This window comes from Hibiscus syriacus, unplaced genomic scaffold (genome assembly GCF_006381635.1).
Source record: "Hibiscus syriacus cultivar Baekdansim isolate YM2019G1 unplaced genomic scaffold, ASM638163v2 tig00111095_pilon, whole genome shotgun sequence".
Classification (NCBI taxonomy): Eukaryota; Viridiplantae; Streptophyta; class Magnoliopsida; order Malvales; family Malvaceae; genus Hibiscus; species Hibiscus syriacus.
The window spans coordinates 4,069,825-4,090,267 of NW_024062980.1; the positions used below are offsets into that span (position 1 = coordinate 4,069,825).

The 20,443-nt window shown below is 36.7% G+C and overlaps 1 protein-coding gene across 1 annotated transcript; it reads right to left on the bottom strand.

Moving 5' to 3' along the window:
* Positions 1–16,362: 16,362 nt before the first annotated feature.
* On the bottom strand, positions 16,363–16,677 carry LOC120152795 (probable calcium-binding protein CML43). Its single transcript, XM_039164925.1, has one exon. The coding sequence runs from the start codon at positions 16,675–16,677 to the stop codon at positions 16,363–16,365; it is 315 nt and encodes a 104-aa protein (XP_039020856.1).
* Positions 16,678–20,443: the final 3,766 nt, after the last annotated feature.

Below are 20,443 nucleotides of genomic sequence, written 5' to 3' on the forward strand. Positions count from 1 at the left end.
TGTTTTTCGACGTCCTGATTCCGATTCCGCAATTCGTTTGGCCAAATTCAGACTCGAAATACCCCAAATTGATAGTCAAACCTGAAAAATGCTTATATACTTAAGAAGTCTAGTTTTGAACAATTAAATATGATTTGGGACTGATAGATTATTATTGTTTGAAGGTACAAGAGACTCTCCGGATCGTTCGACAACTCGACCCAGCTCTTCTAGATCAGTTAAACCACGTGTGCCATTATTCACGCGTTCGAAAACTGTAGCAGAGCGTGGTGAAACCAGCAATCAGTAGATTTGCTATTTGAACCTATTGTCGAGGTGTGTTCCCTACTTATTACTGAACTGTTTTATTGGTTTTAATATGTGGTACACCGAATTCATTGGTTATTGTTTTATGGATGCACCAATTTAATGTGACAATTTATGGAATATGGCTGCTATCTAATTTTTGTTTTGAAATGGTATATGATTACCATGTTTTTGGATTTATGGAATTTATGTCATGGTGCAATTGAATTTTGGAATTGAATTACGATGGAATAGCTCTGATCAAGCTAAATGGGCCTAATGTGACTCTTGAGGACCCCAAGATGTTTCATTAGGTCGGCTTTCCTTTGCTGTGTGCTTTGGGTAAGCTATATGGACTTATTGACTTGGGCTTAAGGATACAAGCTTCAGAGCCTATCCTTAAGTCGGCTTTCTTTTTGCTATGTGCATAAAGTAAGCTCTATGGAAAATAATTTTGGGAACTACTGATGGTGTACCAGAAAAGGGTTTAAACTATGATTTTCAAAAGTTAAACTCTTTTACGAATTTGTGAGATTACTGGACTATGATTTGTACCTATTGACATTTTATGGAAATGTTGGGACACACTGAGCCTAGCTCACCTTTTGAAAATGTTTTCCCCCTTTCAGATACTGTTGGTTAGATACCTCGGTTCGAGCACTTGGAGGATCAACATATCTCTTGAAGTAAATCATATTGTAATGTTTTTATCTTGCAAGTTGACTTTATTTTGGTGACATGGACCTTATTTTAAATATCGGATTTTATAATGATGACTCTTTTGCTATTACTGCTCGGTTTATTGTGATTTTCAATTTGAAGACATGTTTTAAATTAAATTATTATTTATTGGTACTATATTTACGAGTTGGATTTTGATAGTATAATTTGTTTATAATTTCATGTTATTTATAATGTGATTTTATATTGATAGAATAACGATTTCGGAAAATGTCTTTAATAATCATAATGTGATCCACTAGACTTAGTCGAAACGCATAGGCCGGGTCTAGGGGGTTACATTTATTGGTATCAGAGTTTTTGGTTTTTAACCCTCGGACTGTGTATGAGTCCACATTGAAAATACAGTTTTGAAATATTTTACAAAACGAGTTACTAAGGCCATGTCACAAAGTTATTAAGATTTTAACTATGTTCGAGACTCCAAGTGCTTATCTAACCTTAAGTTTATCTTATGTAGTAATCTCGAGATAGACCAAAATGAGTACTAGACGTGGTCGTCGAACTAGTCGTGGACGAGGTCGAGTGGCTAGATTTGCAGATCCGATTGATAAGATACGAGTAGATCCCCCACCTCCGATAGGTGATCCTGCTCCTACGACCCTAACGAATATGCCACCTACCGATGGTATTGGCATGACTACACCGATCATAGGAGCGACCGATATTGAGTCAGAGTCTACTGGAGTTGCATTGGATGAGAATTTTAGTAGACAGTTTCTGCAGTTAATACAGGGAGCAGTTAGAGCTACTGGTGTTGTATCTGAGGTTCCTATTTCACAGACGTTGATTGCCAATGGAGTTAGAACTTTTGGGGGACAGATTGGTGGAGCTCCTACTGAAGCTGAGGATTGGCTCCAGGATACAGAGAGACGCATGGATTAGTTGGGTTTGGACTCAACTAAGAGATATCTGGGTATTGTAGCAATGTTAGATGGTAATGCCTACACTTGGTGGGAGTCAGTGATCAGTAGTGTTCCTACCGATCGTTTGACCTGGAATTTCTTTAAGGATCGCTTTCGGAGTCGTTTTCTGGGAGAGCGCTACTTAGCTCAGAGACGACAACAGTTTCAAGACTTGGTTCAGGGAGACATGACTGTTTCTGAGTATGAGATCGAGTTCTTGAAGTTGCTGAAGTATGGATTCAGTATGGTACCTACTGAGAGAGATCGATGTCGTAAATTTGCCCTTGGACTCATATACGAGCTGCGTAGGCAAGTTGTAACCCATCAGGATGAAATATTTGATGTGCTGGTGGGCAGAACCAAAGATGCTGAAGAGGTGGAGGTTTTAGCTTCTGGTAGAGAGCATGTTGATCAGGAACGATCTAAAAAAATTTCAGGCCCGATGGAGTCATCAGCACAGTCCGGGAAGAGGACTCGTACTTCAGCCCCTCAGAGAAGCAATACACATTTCAGGCCTGCAGCATCCTCACCGTTAGTTGGCAGTCGAGGCGGTTACTCGTCGTATTATAATGGGCCCCTTTATGAGTATTGTGGTAAACAGCACTCAGGAGAGTGTCGTAAGAAGATGGGTCTTTGCTATCAGTGTGGATCTGGTGGTCATTATCGGAGGGATTGTCCTCAGCTAGTTTCGTTTGAGCAGACCACTACCCAAACTCCTGTGCGTTCGCAGACTACAGTACAGACCCCAATTAAAGATCGTAGTCAAGGAAAGACTCGAGGATCAGCATCCAGGACAGACAGTAGAGCCCAACCTCAACAAAATAGAGGGCCAACAGCTTCTGAGGCTAGACAGCCAGCTTTGGTTTATGCAACTAGACGTCGTGATGACAGAGATGAGCCTGAGGTTATTGCAGGTACATTTACTATTTATTCTACCCCATACTTTGCATTATTGGACAATGGCTCCACTCACTCCTATGTATCGAGCTCAGTATCTCGAAACCTTCAGATTCCAATCGAGAACACTGAAAATACTGTTACAGTTACAAGTCCAGTAGGACAAGCGGTATTAGTGAATAAAGTATTTCGGCGTTGTCCTCTCGAGGTTCAGGGAGAAATTTTTCTCGCAGATCTTATGGAACTTCCTTTAGGGGAGTTCGATCTAATTCTTGGAATGGATTGGTTGAATAAACATAAGGTAAAGCTGGATTGCGAATACAAGCGGGCTACTCTGAAGACTTCAGATGGTCGGACTGTTGTGTTAATTGGTGAACGGCGTGGTTATCTCTCCAATATAGTTTCAGCGATGGAAATTGATCATATGATCCGGAAGGGATATGAGACCTTCATTGTTTGTATTTTGAACACCAAAGGTGCATTGTCCACGATCGAGGAGATTCGTACAGTTAGCGAGTTTCCTGATGTTTTTCCGGAGGAGTTGCCTGGGTTACCTTCTGATAGAGAGGTAGAGTTCGAGATTGAGACTTATCCGGGATCTTTACCTATTTCTATGGCACCTTATCGTATGGCTCCAAAGGAACTTAAGGAGTTGAAAGTCCAATTGCAAGAATTATTCGATCGAGGATTTATCCGACATAGTACTTCACTATGGGGAGCTCCAGTTCTATTCGTGAAAAAGAAGGATGGGTCGCTAAGATTATGTATTGACTATCGGAAATTGAACAAGATGACGGTCAAGAATAAATACCCATTACCCATGATTGATGACTTATTTGATCAATTGCGAGGAGCTACTGTATTCTCTAAGATTGATCTTCGTTCAGGGTATTATCAATTGAAAGTTAGAGGATCTGATGTTGCAAAAACGGCCATTCGCACTAGATATGGTCATTATGAATTTTTAGTGATGCCTTTTGGTTTGACGAACGCTCCTGCAGCTTTCATGGATTTGATGAATCGGGTGTTCCGACCATATTTGGATCAATTTGTGGTGGTCTTCATTGACGATATTCTGATCTATTCTCGTACTGAGGCAGAGCATGACGAGCATTTGAAGATAGTTCTGCGGACTTTGAGAGAGCATCGTCTATATGCCAAACTAAGCAAGTGTGAGTTTTGGCTTCAAGAAGTGTCATTTCTGGGGCATATTATTTCTGCGCGAGGTGTTCAGGTTGATCCCAGCAAGATAGAGGCTATTATGAATTGGAAACGACCTAAGAACGTATCTGAAATCCGTAATTTCTTGGGCTTGGCTGGTTATTATCGACGTTTTGTTGAGGGCTTCTCGATCATTGCTTCTCCTTTGACAAAGTTGTTAAGGAAGAATGTGTTGTTTGACTGGGGCAAGGCACAACAGGAGAGCTTTGAGAAATTAAAGGCGGTTTTGACTCAAGCACCGGTGTTGATTCAACCAGATTCCGGGAAGGATTTTACAGTGTATAGTGATGCTTCACATTCAGGACTTGGTTGTGTTTTAATGCAGGAAAGTAAGGTGGTGGCTTATGCATCCCGTCAGCTGCGGCCACATGAGAGTAACTATCCTACTCACGATTTAGAGTTGGCAGCAGTAATTTTTGCCTTAAAGATTTGGAGACACTATCTTTATGGAGAGAAGTGTTACATTTTCACAGATCATAAGAGCTTAAAGTATCTTCTGACCCAGAAGGAACTTAATTTGAGACAACGTCGCTGGTTAGAGCTTCTAAAGGATTATGATTGCGTGATTGATTACCACCCTGGTAAAGCTAACATTGTAGCAGATGCTTTGAGTCGAAAGACGGTATCAGAGTTGAGGTCTTTAATGACCAAGATGAATTTATATGACGATGGCACTTTGTTAGCAGAATTGCAAGTTAAGCCGACCTTGGTTGATGAGATCAAAGCTAAGCTGCCCCTTGATAGCTCCTTGCTTTCCATCTTTGAGCAAGTAGAGCAGGGGACAAACTCAGATTACGCAATTGATCAGGATGAAGTTTTATGCTTTAAAGGTAGATATTGTGTGCCTGATGATGCTGAGTTGAGGCAGACTATCCTTACTGAGGCTCATAGTAGTCCATATGCTATGCACCCCGGAGGAGATAAGATGTATCGGAATTTGAGAGAGAGGTATTATTGGATTGGTATGAAGAAAGACATATCTGACTTTGTGGCTAGGTGTTTGACTTGTCAGCAAGTTAAGGCAGAACATCAACATCCATCAGGTTTGTTACAGCCTATCAAGATTCCTGAATGGAAATGGGAGAGTATTACTATGGATTTTGTTACTGGCTTGCCTATGACTCCTTCGAAAAAAGATTCAGTTTGGGTGATTGTTGATAGACTTACAAAGTCAGCTCGCTTCATTCCTGTGCGAGTAGATTATACTTTGGATAAGCTGGCAAGATTGTATATTTCAGAGATTGTCAGATTGAATGGTGTTCCATTGTCTATTATTTCTGATCGAGATCCGAGATTTACTTCGAGATTTTGGAAGGCGTTACATTCGGCTTTGGGAACAAGATTGGATTATAGTACATCCTTTCATCCACAAACTGATGGTCAATCTGAGAGAGTAATTCATATTCTGGAGGATATGTTGCGGGGTTGCGTAATCGATTTTCATGGTAGTTGGGAGAACTTTTTGCCGTTGGCTGAATTTGCTTACAATAACAGTTATCAGACCAGCATTCGTATGGCACCCTATGAAGCACTCTATGGGCGTAAATGTCGCACTCCGATCTGTTGGACTGAGTTGCGTGATAGGAAAACGTTGGGACCTGAGTTAGTGCGAGAGACGGAGGACACAGTCAGATTAATCCGTGACCGTCTGAAAGAGGCATTTGATAGGCAGAAATCTTATGCAGATCAAAGAATGAAGAATATACAGTTTGAAGTGGGAGATCAGGTCTTTTTGAAAGTTTCACCCTGGAAGAAAGTATTGAGATTCGGGCGTAAGGGTAAATTGAGTCCAAGATTTATTGGACCATTTCATATCTTGAAGAGGGTAGGACCTGTTGCATATCAGCTTGAGTTGCCTTCTGAGCTAAGTCGTATTCATGATGTCTTTCATGTATCAATGTTGAGGAGATACCGTCCAGATCCAGGTCACATTATTCAGGTTGAAGAAGTAGAGCTGAGACCTGATTTGTCATATGAAGAGGAGCTCATTCAGATCTTAGAGAGAGATGAACGAGTTCTTCGGAATAGGCGAATTCCAATGGTCAAAGTTCAGTGGAGTAATCGAGGCCCCTCAGAAGCTACTTGGGAGACATTGGAGTCAATGGAGGCTTAGTTTCCTTAACTATTCTCATAAGGTAAATTTCGAGGACGAAATTTCTTGTAGAGGGGGAGAATTGTAACAACCCGGCTATTTACAAAATAATATTAATTGAAATTGGAGGTAAATTGTGAAAATGGGTGAAATTAAGTGACTAAAGTATAATTTATGAAAACTTGTATGCCATTTTCAAAGTAAAGAAAATTCAGGGACCAAGCCCTGAATTTCCCCTAAAAGTGTCGGCAGGTTTGGTTATAACTAACGTGTTTTCTGATTTCAATCAGAAAACACAAAAGCTTTTCTTAAATTTTCACTCCTCCCGCACCTCGACTTTCAAGTCCGATTCTGACGCCGTTCGACATCCGATCGTCAAATTGAAACCACCATCGTGTTCGTTATCGAGTCAAGAACAATCCCCTTAAATTAATTGAAGCGAAACGCTGCTAAACGTCGGGAATTTCAAGTCAAAGCATCGACGTTTTTTTTTAGCTCTATCGTCGAGAAAATCTCAAATTCACCGCCGATAGTTGCTCAGTTTACGACACCTCCTGCACCATCATGTTCCTTGTGTCGTTTCGAGTTCACCGGTGTCAACCTTGTCCGCCGTAGACGGCGGCGCGTGAGGAAGTGGTACAGTCAAAGATTCGGCCGATTTGAAATCGAGCTCTCCGCCGTTCAAAAATTTGAACCGATCGTTGTAAGTATCTCGAAATCGCTCAAAATAATTTTTAGAAATTTTTCTGCGATTTTTAGGGCCCCGGAGGACGCCTCACGTGCCACACGCGCCGCCGCAGGGCGAGTGGCTGCTGGAAACCGGTTTTCAACCGGTTCTGACCGGTTTGTCCGGTTTCGACTGGTCCGAACCGGTTTGACCGGTCTGAACCGGTTTGACCAGTCTAATCCGACTGACCGACCTGACCCGACCGTTGACCTGACCCGACCCGACTCGACCGGACCGTTAACCGTTGACCGTTGACTTTCTTTGACCAAAACTTAAAATGGCTTTGACCGAGCATTAAACGACCGTTAATCTTTTCCGAGTATACCTATCCTGATAGTTTTCGACGTGCCAAATTTGTTTCCGCTGTCCGTTTTGTCAAATTCGAACCTGAAGGACTCCAAATCGACGGTCAAAGTAGTTGACTTTGACTTTGACCAAGAATCTAAATTTTCGAAAAGTCATACTTTATGTTTTTCGACGTCCTGATTCTGATTCCGCAATTCGTTTGGCCAAATTCAGACTCAAAATACCCCAAATTGATAGTCAAACCCGAAAAATGCTTATATACTTAAGAAGTCTAGTTTTGAACAATTAAATAGGATTTGGGACTGATAGATTATTATTGTTTGAAGGTAAAAGAGACTCTCCGGATCGTTTGACAACTCGACCCAGCTCTTCTAGATCAGTTAAACCACATGTGCTATTATTCACGCGTTCGAAAACTGTAGCAGAGCGTGGTGAAACCAGCAATCAGTAGATTTGCTATTTGAACCTATTGTCGAGGTGTGTTCCCTACTTATTACTGAACTGTTTTATTGGTTTTAATATGTGGTACACTGAATTCATTGGTTATTGTTTTATGGATGCACCAATTTAATGTGACAATTTATGGAATATGGCTGCTATCTAATTTTTGTTTTGAAATGGTATATGATTACCATGTTTTTGGATTTATGGAATTTATGTCACGGTCCAATTGAATTTTGGAATTGAATTACGATGGAATAGCTCTGATCAAGCTAAATGGGCCTAATGTGACTCTTGAGGGCCCCAAGATGTTTCATTAGGTCGGCTTTCCTTTGCTGTGTGCTTTGGGTAAGCTATATGGACTTATTGACTTGGGCTTAAGGATACAAGCTTCAGAGCCTATCCTTAAGTCGGCTTTCTTTTTGCTATGTGCATAAAGTAAGCTATATGGAAAATAATTTTGGGAACTATTGATGGTGTACCAGAAAATGGTTTAAACTATGATTTTCAAAAGTTAAACTCTTTTACGAATTTGTGAGATTACTGGACTATGATTTGTACCTATTGACATTCTATGGAAATGATGGGACACACTGAGCCTAGCTCACCTTTTGAAAATGTTTTCCCCCTTTCAGATACTGTTGGTTAGATACCTCGGTTCGAGCACTTGGAGGATCAACATATCTCTTGAAGTAAATCAGATTGTAATGTTTTTATCTTGCAAGTTGACTTTATTTTGGTGACATGGACCTTATTTTAAATATCGGATTTTATAATGATGACTCTTTTACTATTACTGCTCGGTTTATTGTGATTTTCAATTTGAAGACATGTTTTAAATTAAATTATTATTTATTGGTACTATATTTACGAGTTGGATTTTGATAGTATAATTTGTTTATAATTTCATGTTATTTATAATGTGATTTTATATTGATAGAATAACGATTTCGGAAAATGTCTTTAATAATCATAATGTGATCCACTAGACTTAGTCGAAACGCATAGGCCGGGTCTAGGGGGTTACAGGTTTTCTCATATCTTTTGATGTTCTCCTCTCCTCTTCTCCTATATTACCTATAAAAATAACCTTTCTGTTACTCGATTCTTCCGAAGAATAGAGAAAAAGACAGCAACACGAACCAACATAAGTGTGCCAAAAATATAAGCAAAAACAAAGGAAAAGTTATACCCACCCCTCCTATATTAGCTCTTTCTCTCCATCCCATTCGTTCTAATTGTCTAACTTGTTTAAAATATTGTTCTTTTAGGGTTCTTTTAGGGTTCTTTTCTCTTGTGGGGGTTTTCATTTTAAAAGTGTGTTTTTTTCCTTCTCGTTGTCAAGGGAAATTTTTTAGATGAGGTTGTAAGATGAAGTTCAATTATGGGTCATCTTACAAGAAGTCAAAACATCTTAATGGTTTTTTACAGAGCATGAAGGTTGAAGAGATATTTTTGGGTTTCGAAGAGTTAAAAAAATGTGAAAATGAAAGAGACAGTCAAAATGGCGGTCAAACGGTGCCAAGTCAACAGGTAACAAATTGATCATAATAACAGCAGTTAACGTCGAGTGACCAATTTGTTATAAACCGATAACGTTAGTAACCAATTTGTTGCTTTTGAAACCTCAGTGGGGAAAATGAAAACTTACTTAGAAATTAGTGACCATTGTGTAGTTTACCCTTTTAAAAATTTAGATATTTGAAATGATGGTTTGGACGATGATTGGTTAATAGATGAGTAACAGAAGGTGGGTGGTCGTTCTAACAACGGTAGTGATGACCAAAGATAACTGACGACGCTTATAAAAAATTTTGAATTTAAAATTTTAAGAGTTTGGTGGATTTTTTATATATTAGAGAAATTTTAGAATTTTTTAAGATAATAATAATTTTAAGTTTTTAAACATAGCTTTTAAAATTTCTAAATTTGACATATGTCATGTTTGGAGCAGTTGACAATTTTTTAAGGGTAAATTACACGGGTGATGTAACATCCCAAATTTCGAGCCAGTAGTTTTGGGTTGACTCGAGAGGTAAGTAGACCTCGTAGATTCCTTGATTTAAGTCATTGGGTTTAATTGGGTTGGATTTGAGCCCAATTAGCCATAAAAAGTGGATTTTAAATTGTAGAAAAATAAAAAGGATTAATAGTGTAATTTTCCCATTTTAAATAGATGAAGACTTTTTATCTCTTTCATCACCAGCCTCTCTTCATTTCATTCCTTCTCTCATTTTCGTCTTCAAGTTCCATAGCAAAAAGGTAAGATCTTGAGGAGCCTTTTTTATGCTTCAAATTCGTCCATAATCCCCCATTAAACTCGTATTAATGTTTCAAAGCCTTGGGTTCTCTCTAGCTAGGAAAGTTGGGGTTTCTATCCAAATCATCAAGGAAAGAAGTGTGGTTAAGCAAGGAGCTCTATTTCGAGATTTAAACATCAAAGTAGTGTATTTCTAATCCTTTAGAGTATTAAGTTTTCATAAATTTCAAGAAATTGCTAAGATTTGTATAGTTGAGCATATTAGAGTTAAAACTTGATTTCAAGATTAAAAGACATTTTAAGTGTTAAAGTGTTTTTATGACATCCTAAGACCCTAGTTAACTCTCTAAAACTTAAGTATATGATTTAGAACCAAACCATGGCATTTAGAGTGATTTTTGGGTGTTTTTCGAACCTAAAATAACTATTTTAGGGTTTGAGTATCAATACTAGGATGAACAGTATCGATACTAGATGAATTGGGGAAAAAATTAAGGTTCCATGCATGAAGTATCGATACTGTCAGGGAGAGTATCGATATTGCCTTTACAGTATCGATACTAGGCCTATTTTTTCGGATATAAAATGCATTTTTTGTATCGATACTCATAAGGGTATCAATACTTAACCCTAGGGTATCGATATTGGAAGTAGAGTATCGATACTACTCACTTTTGATGGTTAGATTTGACCCATTTAAGGCCCGTAAGAGCTAAGGATAATCTGTAATAATAGGATTTAGTCCGTGAGAGACATAAATGACCAAACATACGTAGAAACACTAATAGGAGTGGGTTAAAACATATGTAAATATACTAAGAGTAATACGTCAAAATATCTTCAATGGAGTACGTATACGGAATGTTAAGGACGAGGATCATTGTAGAGGATATATTGACAAGCAATACGATTAATAAGATAGATTCAGTAATAACGAAAAGCGTGAGCTTCGAGAACGCCAGTGAACCCAAGAAGTGTAAGTCACCCCTTTCAGTTCATGAGGTATTGTAGGGAAGTAAGATAAGAGCGACTAAAGTATCACTACTCAGTGTTAAACCTGAATCGGGCTAGTGAATAGTACAGCCAATGAACAACAATCACATAAATCATTGTAAAACCCCAAAATAAGTCAGACTTCGCTAGAAATGAAGAATAACTAAAATGCCTTTAAGTAACGAATGATCAGAATAGAGAAACTTAATAAATAACAACAATAACAGACTAATAAGCCTTCACATAACGTTCTAGATGAGAGAATGAGTGAGATAGCAACTAGTAAGAGGATGACCTCACTTTAGCGAGTCCTGTAATGCTAGGGTATACCCAAGTTACTTTAGTTGCCCTAGTAGGGCATTGTCGGTACGTGAGGCACTTCAGGGCTAATTAGGGTGCGAAGCCTGAACACTCCCGAGGAGTGGGTTAGCGATGTCAGTGTTGTATGGCCTCCGGGCCTTAGATATGCATGTGTAGTTATGTGAGTTCAGTACAACATATATGTTAAAGCTTGGCTTAAAGGCTATGTGAGACCGAGCCAATGCTTCAGTTAGGTGGGAATTGTACTGATGCTATTGGACACTGGGTTCCCTTTTAATGATCTACCTGATGGCTATCTGAGGACGAGTAGATCACTCAGCAGTTTTTGGGAATTACATCGATGCTATTGACACCAGGTTCTCTCAGTTAACTAGTGTTTGATGGCTATGTGAGACCAGATACTAGTTAGGGTACATTCAGATAATGCACAGTATGGCCAGGTTTGCATTCAGATAATGCATAGGAGTATCAGTGTCGCATATAGATAATGTATACCAGTTATAGTTATTAGGGTTAGAGACCCTTTCGTGGTGTACTCGTGGCAAAGACCTTAGTAGAGGACTAAGGGAAGCGTGAGACTCCTACTTCAGTGTTAGAATAACAAAGGCTTAAGTAGGTAGCACTTGATCTAGATCATGCATGTACCTACTACTCAGTGATATGTCTTTAGCATGCTTGTGTTTATGAAATTCTTATGCTGGTTTAGATTAGAGATTATATTGTTGGGCTTTGTAAGCTCAGCCTTCGGATGTTCTCCATTGGGAGGTTAGTAGCTTGAGTAGTTCGTGGAGCACCGTCACGGTAGGATTTCTAGCATCTCCTTCAGAGTATTGTATTGTAGTTTTAGTGGGCATATGTATTCATAGAACCTTACTCATTTATTCAGTTTATTAAACTTAAAGTCTGTATTATTTTGGGTTTTAAATTATGTGTCACGGAGCTCCGGTTTTGTAAAATGTTTTATATAAGTTATTTATGTTTTATTTATGAACCATTCGGTGTGTTTAAAAGGTAAATGAATAGGTTTTGAAAATCAGGGTTGCCTCGCTAACCCAATATAATATTTTAGGTCTAATCGGGTTTAGGGTGTTACAAGTGATCACTAAACTAAAGCCCTTTTTTCCATTTTACCACTAACGTTTCTATTCTATCAATCAGACCATAAAACTATTTAAATACTTCAATCAAGCAACTAACTGTTAATTTTTTAACGGAGGTGATGAGGTGGCAATTAATAAAATTGACATAATTATATATTTTGTCCTTACTATTTACACATTTTATCAATTTGGTCACTATTTTTTATTCAATTAATTAAATTAACAACCCAATCCAAAGGTGCGACATATCACTATATGATATAAGGGTTAATTTAATTAATTTAATATTTTAATTAAATAAAATTTTCCACCAATTAAGTGGCGACACATTTAACCACATGTGTAAAGGGAAAACATATTGGAATAGGAGAGAGAGCTTGGGGTGATTCAAACCAGAGACTCCATAGGAGTCAGGGCAAGCCTTTTCCACTAGGTCAAGCCATCTATTTGGTTTAAAGTGCACAATCTTTTATATATTGTGTTTGAGCTTATTTCACACACATATATTAAATAATTAAAACAAATCTAATAAATAAATTATATTCACATATAGATTAAATTAAAGTTAATGTAAGACTTAAAAATAAAAATGAGTTTAATATTTTATCTTTAAATTAAATTATTTTTTATTTTGTGATTTGGATTCTCTAAATAATTTTAATATAATTTTATTTTTAATATAATTTTATTTTTAATATAATTTATATATTATTATTTAAAAAATAATTGTAAAAAATAAAATAAATAAAAATATTAAATTCATTTTTATTTTGAGATTTGGATTCTCTAAATAATCTTTAATATAATTTATATATTATTATTTCAAAATAATTGTAAAAAATAATTTAAATAAAAATATGAAACTCATTTTTATTTTTAAGTCTTACATTAACTATCATTTAATATATATATATATATATATATATGTGTGTGTGTGTGTGTGTGTGTGTGTGTGTGTGTGTGTGTGTGTGTGTGTGTGTGTGTGTGTGTGTGTGTGTAAAATAATCTCAAACACAATATATAAAATATTGTGCACTTTAAAACCAAATAGATGGCTTGGCCCGGTGGAAAAGGCTTACCCAATATATTAAAAATAATTAAGTTAACCCTCCAATCATATAGTGACGCATTACCTTTGGATAAAAGAGTTAAATTTATTTAATTGAATTAAAATAGTGATTAAATTGATAGAATGTGTAAATATTAAGGACCAAATATATATTTATGCCAATTTTATTAACTGACACATCACCACTACTGTTAAAAATTAACAGCCAGTGGCTTGATTGAGCATTTAAATAGTTGAGTGGTCTGATTGATCGAATCGAAACGTTAGTGGCCAAAATGAAAAAAAGGCTATGGTTTAGTGGTCACCTGTGTAATTTTTTCTTTTTTTAACGGCCATGACGAATCAAATATATGAAGTAATAACGTCGAAAATGTGAGATATTTACTTCGACAAAAAGACACTTTAGACACTTAAAATGTATAAGATATGTAGTTTAAGTATTTATTTTTTTAACTAAGCCAAAAAGTAACTAGACCGATGAAGTTTTGAAATTTGGGTCAAGATGGAGACGAATATTGAGTAGGCTTAATCTCTTGGCCGTTCAACAAATAGGAGGAGGTGAGACAATTTATAAAATTTGAAGATCACATGTAAAATATTCCCCCACGACCTTCACATTGCAATGTGGAGAGTAAGGGTGTGCAAAAAGATTTAATCTGATCGATTCCATCAGTTGATCCGATGATTTGATCTGAAAATTTAGATATTTGATCCATTTTTTGATTTTTGGATAATTCAGATCGGATAACCAAAAATAATTCGGATAATCGGATCGAATACAGGTAAGAAAAATTCCACTTATCTGAAATCCGAAAAAATTGGCCCTTTAAATTTTAGATACATTTAGCTAATAAATGAGTAACCCACTAACCTATTAAAGTTCTAACTCAATAAAAATTAGAATATTTAATTATTTATTGTGTATAGTAATTATATATATATATATATAGAAGTATCTAATATATAACATTAAATCACAAAATTTAAATTTTAAAATTATTTTTTTGTTAAATTAAATTTTATATTCAAATTCGGATATTTATGTATTCTGTTTTTTTAGATTGAATATGAATTACTATTTTATGTATTCAAAATTTTTAAATATTTAAATTTTTAAATCGAATCGATATCTGATTTTGCACGCCCTAGTGGAGAGAGATGGTTCACATCACATGCCAACCTTGTCGACACAATGTTCCAAAATAATATCAAGTGTCCCATCATCTAAAGGACAAGGTTAGTGCATTGAGTTGGGACCCTTCATTTGCTTTTTTAAACACCGGAAAACTTTTGTTGGAATGATGTGTTTTAAAGGCCAAAATTATGTAAACAAATTATACATGTGAAGGTTGGTTAAATTCTAGAAGTTGTTTATAAATAAAATAATATTGGATTTCATTAGAAAAATTTAATTATTGTTTTAAAAAAAATTAAGGTATAGTCAATTAGATTGTGTGGTTTGTATTTCAAATTTAAGTCATGTTTGAATTTATAAAGTTTGAATAATCAAATACTGAAAAATTAAAACAATGTTATTTTGATTTTTGGTTAGTTAATTTCATTTTTTATAGTTTGATCCATAATTTCTTCAGTTTCTTCAATTTTTCATTCGTTTTAAGTTAATTTTGATTAAATTTAAATTACATGCTCTTCAAGTATTGTACAATAACTATATAACTTCAATTTCTCTTTTTTGATAATATTTTTTCTTATGTTTTATTTAGTCTCTCAACTTTATATTTTATTCAATTTAGTCCTCCCACTAAAACTTTTTTCTAATTATTTCTTCCTACTAATTCCTTGACTCATTTATACCTAAAGTCGAAGTCTTTATACTCCGAGAAAAGGCTGAAAGAAGGGTTTCCTCTCAAACACTTTCACCCTCTACTTAGAGCAATCTTCTCTCCCTTGCCATCTTTCTACTTTTATCTTTAGATCATCGATTAACGACATCTTTATAGATTAAAGATATTGTTAAAAAGATATTGTTAATCGATGATTAACTGTGGAAGAGACATTTATTTCATCAATAAAATAAAATTTTAAGATTAGAGTTTTATATAATGTATATATTACAAATTGATAACGATTAATGAATTGTTTTAATATAATATCATGTATTCTTCGTTTTCTGCAAACATGTCTATCTTAGAAATACGAGGATAATGGTTCAATGGTTAATGGTTAAAGGGGTGAAGAAGTTACAAGAATGTTTTGTTCCCTATAGAATTAAAGAAAGATAGCGATGACCTATGAAGCACAAGAACGGCAAAGAAATCTCGTTTCAGTTACCTAATATGTCTTCGTCACGGGAATAGTTGAGGTATGTATCAGAGACGTGTCACGGTGATAGGTTACAGTTGAATGAGATTGGAGACGTTTAATACTTACCTGAGAACGTGTCGGGGACTATCGCAATGCTGCGAATGGTAGTGCCGCAACGAACGACGGTCGAACGATATCTAGGTTTCGTGAAAAGAAAGAAATAAAAGAAATAAAAGGGAGAAGAGAAGCGGTCGCGGGGAGAGAGGAGTTAGAATAGGATTTAAAGAAATTTGGTATAATTTCGATCCCTAATCTTTCAAAGTCTTTTGAATCTGAAAACAAGTTTTGATACATTTTCAAATTTGCCACCAAAATTAATTTAGGGATTTGAAAAAAATTCTCAAATGTTAGGATTTCTAGTTAGGGTTAAATTAGAGTGTTATACCAATTTTCTATGAATGGTTGACTTTATTTATGAATTTTTACATCTATTTATAATTTTAAAACTTTTTATATGTAGTACCCTGTAATTTTAGAAATTATCATTTCCCGTTTCAATCCCCGCCCCGTATTCGTATTTGTCCTCGTATCTGTATCAACGCAACCTAGGCGACCACGATCAACCAGCAACACAATTTCACAATCGGAGCAAGAACAAAAAAAAAAGAAATTAACAAAGTCGAAAACATACATATATAGATTGCAAAAGGAAAAAATTTGTAATTAAAAAGGAGGACGATCAAGAGCTGCGGACCACAACGCCCTGCATCATGTGCTTGAACTCGAAGAAATCGACACGCCCATCATGGTTTTGGTCAACGGAACAGATCATCTGCTCAACTCTACCGATATCTTTTCCTTCCGGCAATCCCAGTTTCCACAACACCGCCTGCAATTCTTTCGCCGAAATAAACCCGTCACCGTCCTCGTCGAACACCTTGAACGCCTCCGTCAAATCCGACTCGTCTTCCTCCTCCTCCTTGTCTAACCCGAAGAAAGTCTCGTCCAACGACCGATGCAAAGCGACGAACCCATCGTAGGTGAAGATACTCATTTTTTTCATTTAAATATTATTTATATTATTATTATTATTATTATAATAATTATTATTATAATTAATATTATTAATATTATTATTTATTATTATAATAATAATTATTAATATTATTATTTATTATTAATATTATTATTAAATATTATTACAAGCCCAAATCCAACAGTAACCGGCCCAAATCCAGAAGCCCACAGGAAACCCTAAACCCAATTTAGGGTTTGTATCATCTCTTGCCCCAGCCGCCAGCATCAAAGCCGTTGGATCTAGTTTTGATCCAACGGCCCAGATGGTCCCAACAAGGAAACCCTAGGGTATCATAACCCTAGGGACACGTCCCAGCCGCCATTGCCTCTAGTGCCACGCCACCTCGGCGTTGAAGCCTCCAGAAGCTCTGCTGCCATGATGAAAGCCACACACGTTGAAGCCCTATAGTGAGTCACCACCATAGCTATGGTGACTCACTGAAGCTTCCCTCTTTGGACTGGTCTGATCCGAGCACTGTGGTGGCTATAAAAAGCCACCACCAAACCTGAAAAAAGGGGATGAGGAGAAAGAATCGGAGATAACCAAAACAGAGGGGCAACCAACACACAAACAGAAAGCTACGGCAAGAACAGTGAACCAAACAGAGAGCAGAATACGAGAACAAATCGACACCCAATAATCAGAAAGAAGAGGAAAATGAGCATCTTACCATCATAAAAGCCTCCAAACCGTTTGGAACCACCGGAATCATTGTAAAACCGAAGGTAAAACCTTCGATTTATTTTAGATCTAGAACGATCTAAAGCGTTTTAGGACAAGCGAAGGCCATATTCGGCCTTAGGAGGTTGAGATCTACACTCTAGGGTAATTTGGGAATTCTGGCCACCGTTAGTGGCGGCCGACGGTGGTAATCGGCGCCGTTGGTGGTGGCCGGTCGGCGATAGAAAACTAGAGAGAGGCGAGAGAGTCTTTCTTCTCTCTCAGCTAGAGAGAGAAGAGGAAAGATGAAAGTGAGAAGCTGGCCCTTAAGGGCCGGCATTAAGGGATTTTTAAACCCTTCCCCAAACGACGCCGTTTTGGGGAAGGGGTATATCTGTAATTTCTCGCGTGGGTAAACTATACTCGCTGCCACCACAGTTTTGTAACTTTTCATTTTGGTCACTGAAATCAAATCTTGAACCTAGAAACTTGCATATAATAAACCCTTGAAATTCTCCTAATCTAAGACAATACTAAAACCGTTTCCATAGGTATACACAAAGGAGAAATAAGTTTTAGTTTTTAATTTATTATTTTTTTCTGAATAAATGCCTGCGAACTAAAAATCATGCGATTAGGTTATTTTTTACTAACAAAACATGGAACTAGAAAGCATGAGGTTAAGATTTATACCTTGATAGATACATTTTTTTTATTAGTTGGTACTAACTATTTTATTTTTTTCTCATTTCTTTTGCTTGCATTGCATGATCATAGCATAACCAAAAAGGTGTTTACTTGAAAGACTGTTCATCATATTGGAAAGAAATCGTAAATGGACAAAAAGTTCTATGATCAAACAAAATATGATGCGGCCAAGAAAAGACATCCTGAGGAAACTCCGAGGATAGAAGAGAGCTATCCACCTAGAGATCATGTGTCCATTAAGGAGCAAGAGGAGATACGAGAAATAAGAGAGCAGATGTCCAAGATGATGGATAGAATATCTGTTTAAACGCTTTAGATCGTTCTAGATCTAAAATAAATTGAAGGTTTTACCTTCGGTTTTACAATGATTCCGGTGGTTCCAAACGGTTTGGAGGCTTTTATGATGGTAAGATGCTCCTTTTCCTCTTCTTTCTGATTATTGGGTGTCAATTTGTTCTCGTATTCTGCTCTCTGTTTGGTTCACTGTTCTTGCCGTGGCTTTCTGTTTGTGTGTTGGTTGCCCCTCTGTTTTGGTTATCTCCGATTCTTTCTCCTCGTCCCCTTTTTTCAGGTTTGGTAGTGGCTTTTTATAGCCACCACAGTGCTCGGATCAGACCAGTCCAAAGAGGGAAGCTTCGGTGAGTCACCATAGCTATGGTGGTGACTCACTATAGGGCTTCAACGTGTGTGGCTTTCATCATGGCAGCAGAGCTTCTGGAGGCTTCAACGGCGAGGTGGCGTGGCACTAGAGGCAACGGCGGCTGGGACGTGTCCCTAGGGTTATGATACCCTAGGGTTTCCTTGTTGGGACCATCTGGGCCGTTGGATCAAAACTAGATCCAACGGCTTTGATGCTGGCGGCTGGGGCAAGAGATGATACAAACCCTCAATTGGGTTTAAGGTTTTCTATGGGCTTCTGGATTTGGGTCGGTTACTGTTGGATTTGGGCTTGTAATAATATTTAATAATAATATTAATAATAAATAATAATATTAATAATAATAATTATAATAATAATAATAATATAAATTATATTTAAATGAAAAAAATGAGTATCTTCAGCAGCCCCTCTTTGCTTTTTCTTGTGTTAATAAGAATAGAGCAAAGACGAAAATATAATAAGTTTTTTCATTTGACTTCACTTGATTAATATGGAAATGTTGAATAAATTCTTCTCTTTCTTCAGATGAGTTCTTCTCATTATGAACTTTCCGCTGGGGATGATGTTGACCTATTTCCTTCTGTGATAGAGTCATTCAAAAGGTTGAATAAGCTCTTCTTATTATGAACTTCTTCTTTCTTCTTCAGATGAGTTCTTCTCATTATGAACTTTCTCTGGAAAGGTTGATGCTAATCTATATGCTTCTGTGATAGAATTATACAAAAGGTTGAACAAGCTCGTTTACTCTCCTCATCAGAATCAGAATTCATGATTTCCTCGATATCAGAAGAACTATCAATATCTGTGAAATCATCCTGAAAGATCGCTTCATAATCAGATGAGTTGTTATCAGAATCAACATGTTGCATGGGTGCGGATTTTTTGATGAGCCTGTACCACTGTATATGTAATCTTTCCATTGCATCAGATTACTATTCGCATAAATTGGTTTCTCTCCCACAGAAAAGTATATTTCAGAGATGACCTTCACTGAAAGATGATAAGCCACTGTGTCAACCTGGAATGAATGATTGAATACTTTTTAAGTTTATGACAACATAAAGAGAATTTCTCCAGTTACTTGACAACATTGCTGTTCAGTAACACCAGAATGAGGATATTCAAGATAAACAGATTTGGGGCATGAATAAAGCCACAAGTACAACAGTGTATTGTCAAAATTAGACCTCGTGGGGATCATGATATTCAAGTTAAACAGACATTGAGAGTCAACCAGAAGCAGAATATTGGGGCATATCGAAAGCCCATTTCAGACAGAAATGTTTCATGTGGGACATCTTGAGGACCCATTTCAACCAGAAATAGAATATTGGGGCATTTTGAAGGCTCATAACAGTATGAATATTTGGGCATTTTTTAATGTTGAGCACACTTTTAACATCTGTATCAGCAAATGTTGGGGCATTTTAAAGGTTCCTTCAGACAGATCCATGTGGGGCATTTTGAAGGCTCAGATTAACAAGAAAGAAATATTGGGGCATGCTGAAAACCCTTTACAATCAGAATCAGGAATGTTGATGTATCCTAAATATGTATATCAGTAAAATGCTGGGACATGCTGAAGGCCCATATCATCATGTGTTAAAGATCATTGATTTGAGAAAATATTTCCAATAAGATAGAAAGATATGAAGAATGAAAATGGTGAAACAGTAACAGTCGAGCTAACCATACATAATTGCTTCGTTCATC

Excerpts from the sequence above, each read along its gene's own strand:
- LOC120152795 (XM_039164925.1), bottom strand. The coding sequence starts at position 16,677 with ATGAGTATCTTCACCTACGATGGGTTCGTCGCTTTGCATCGGTCGTTG.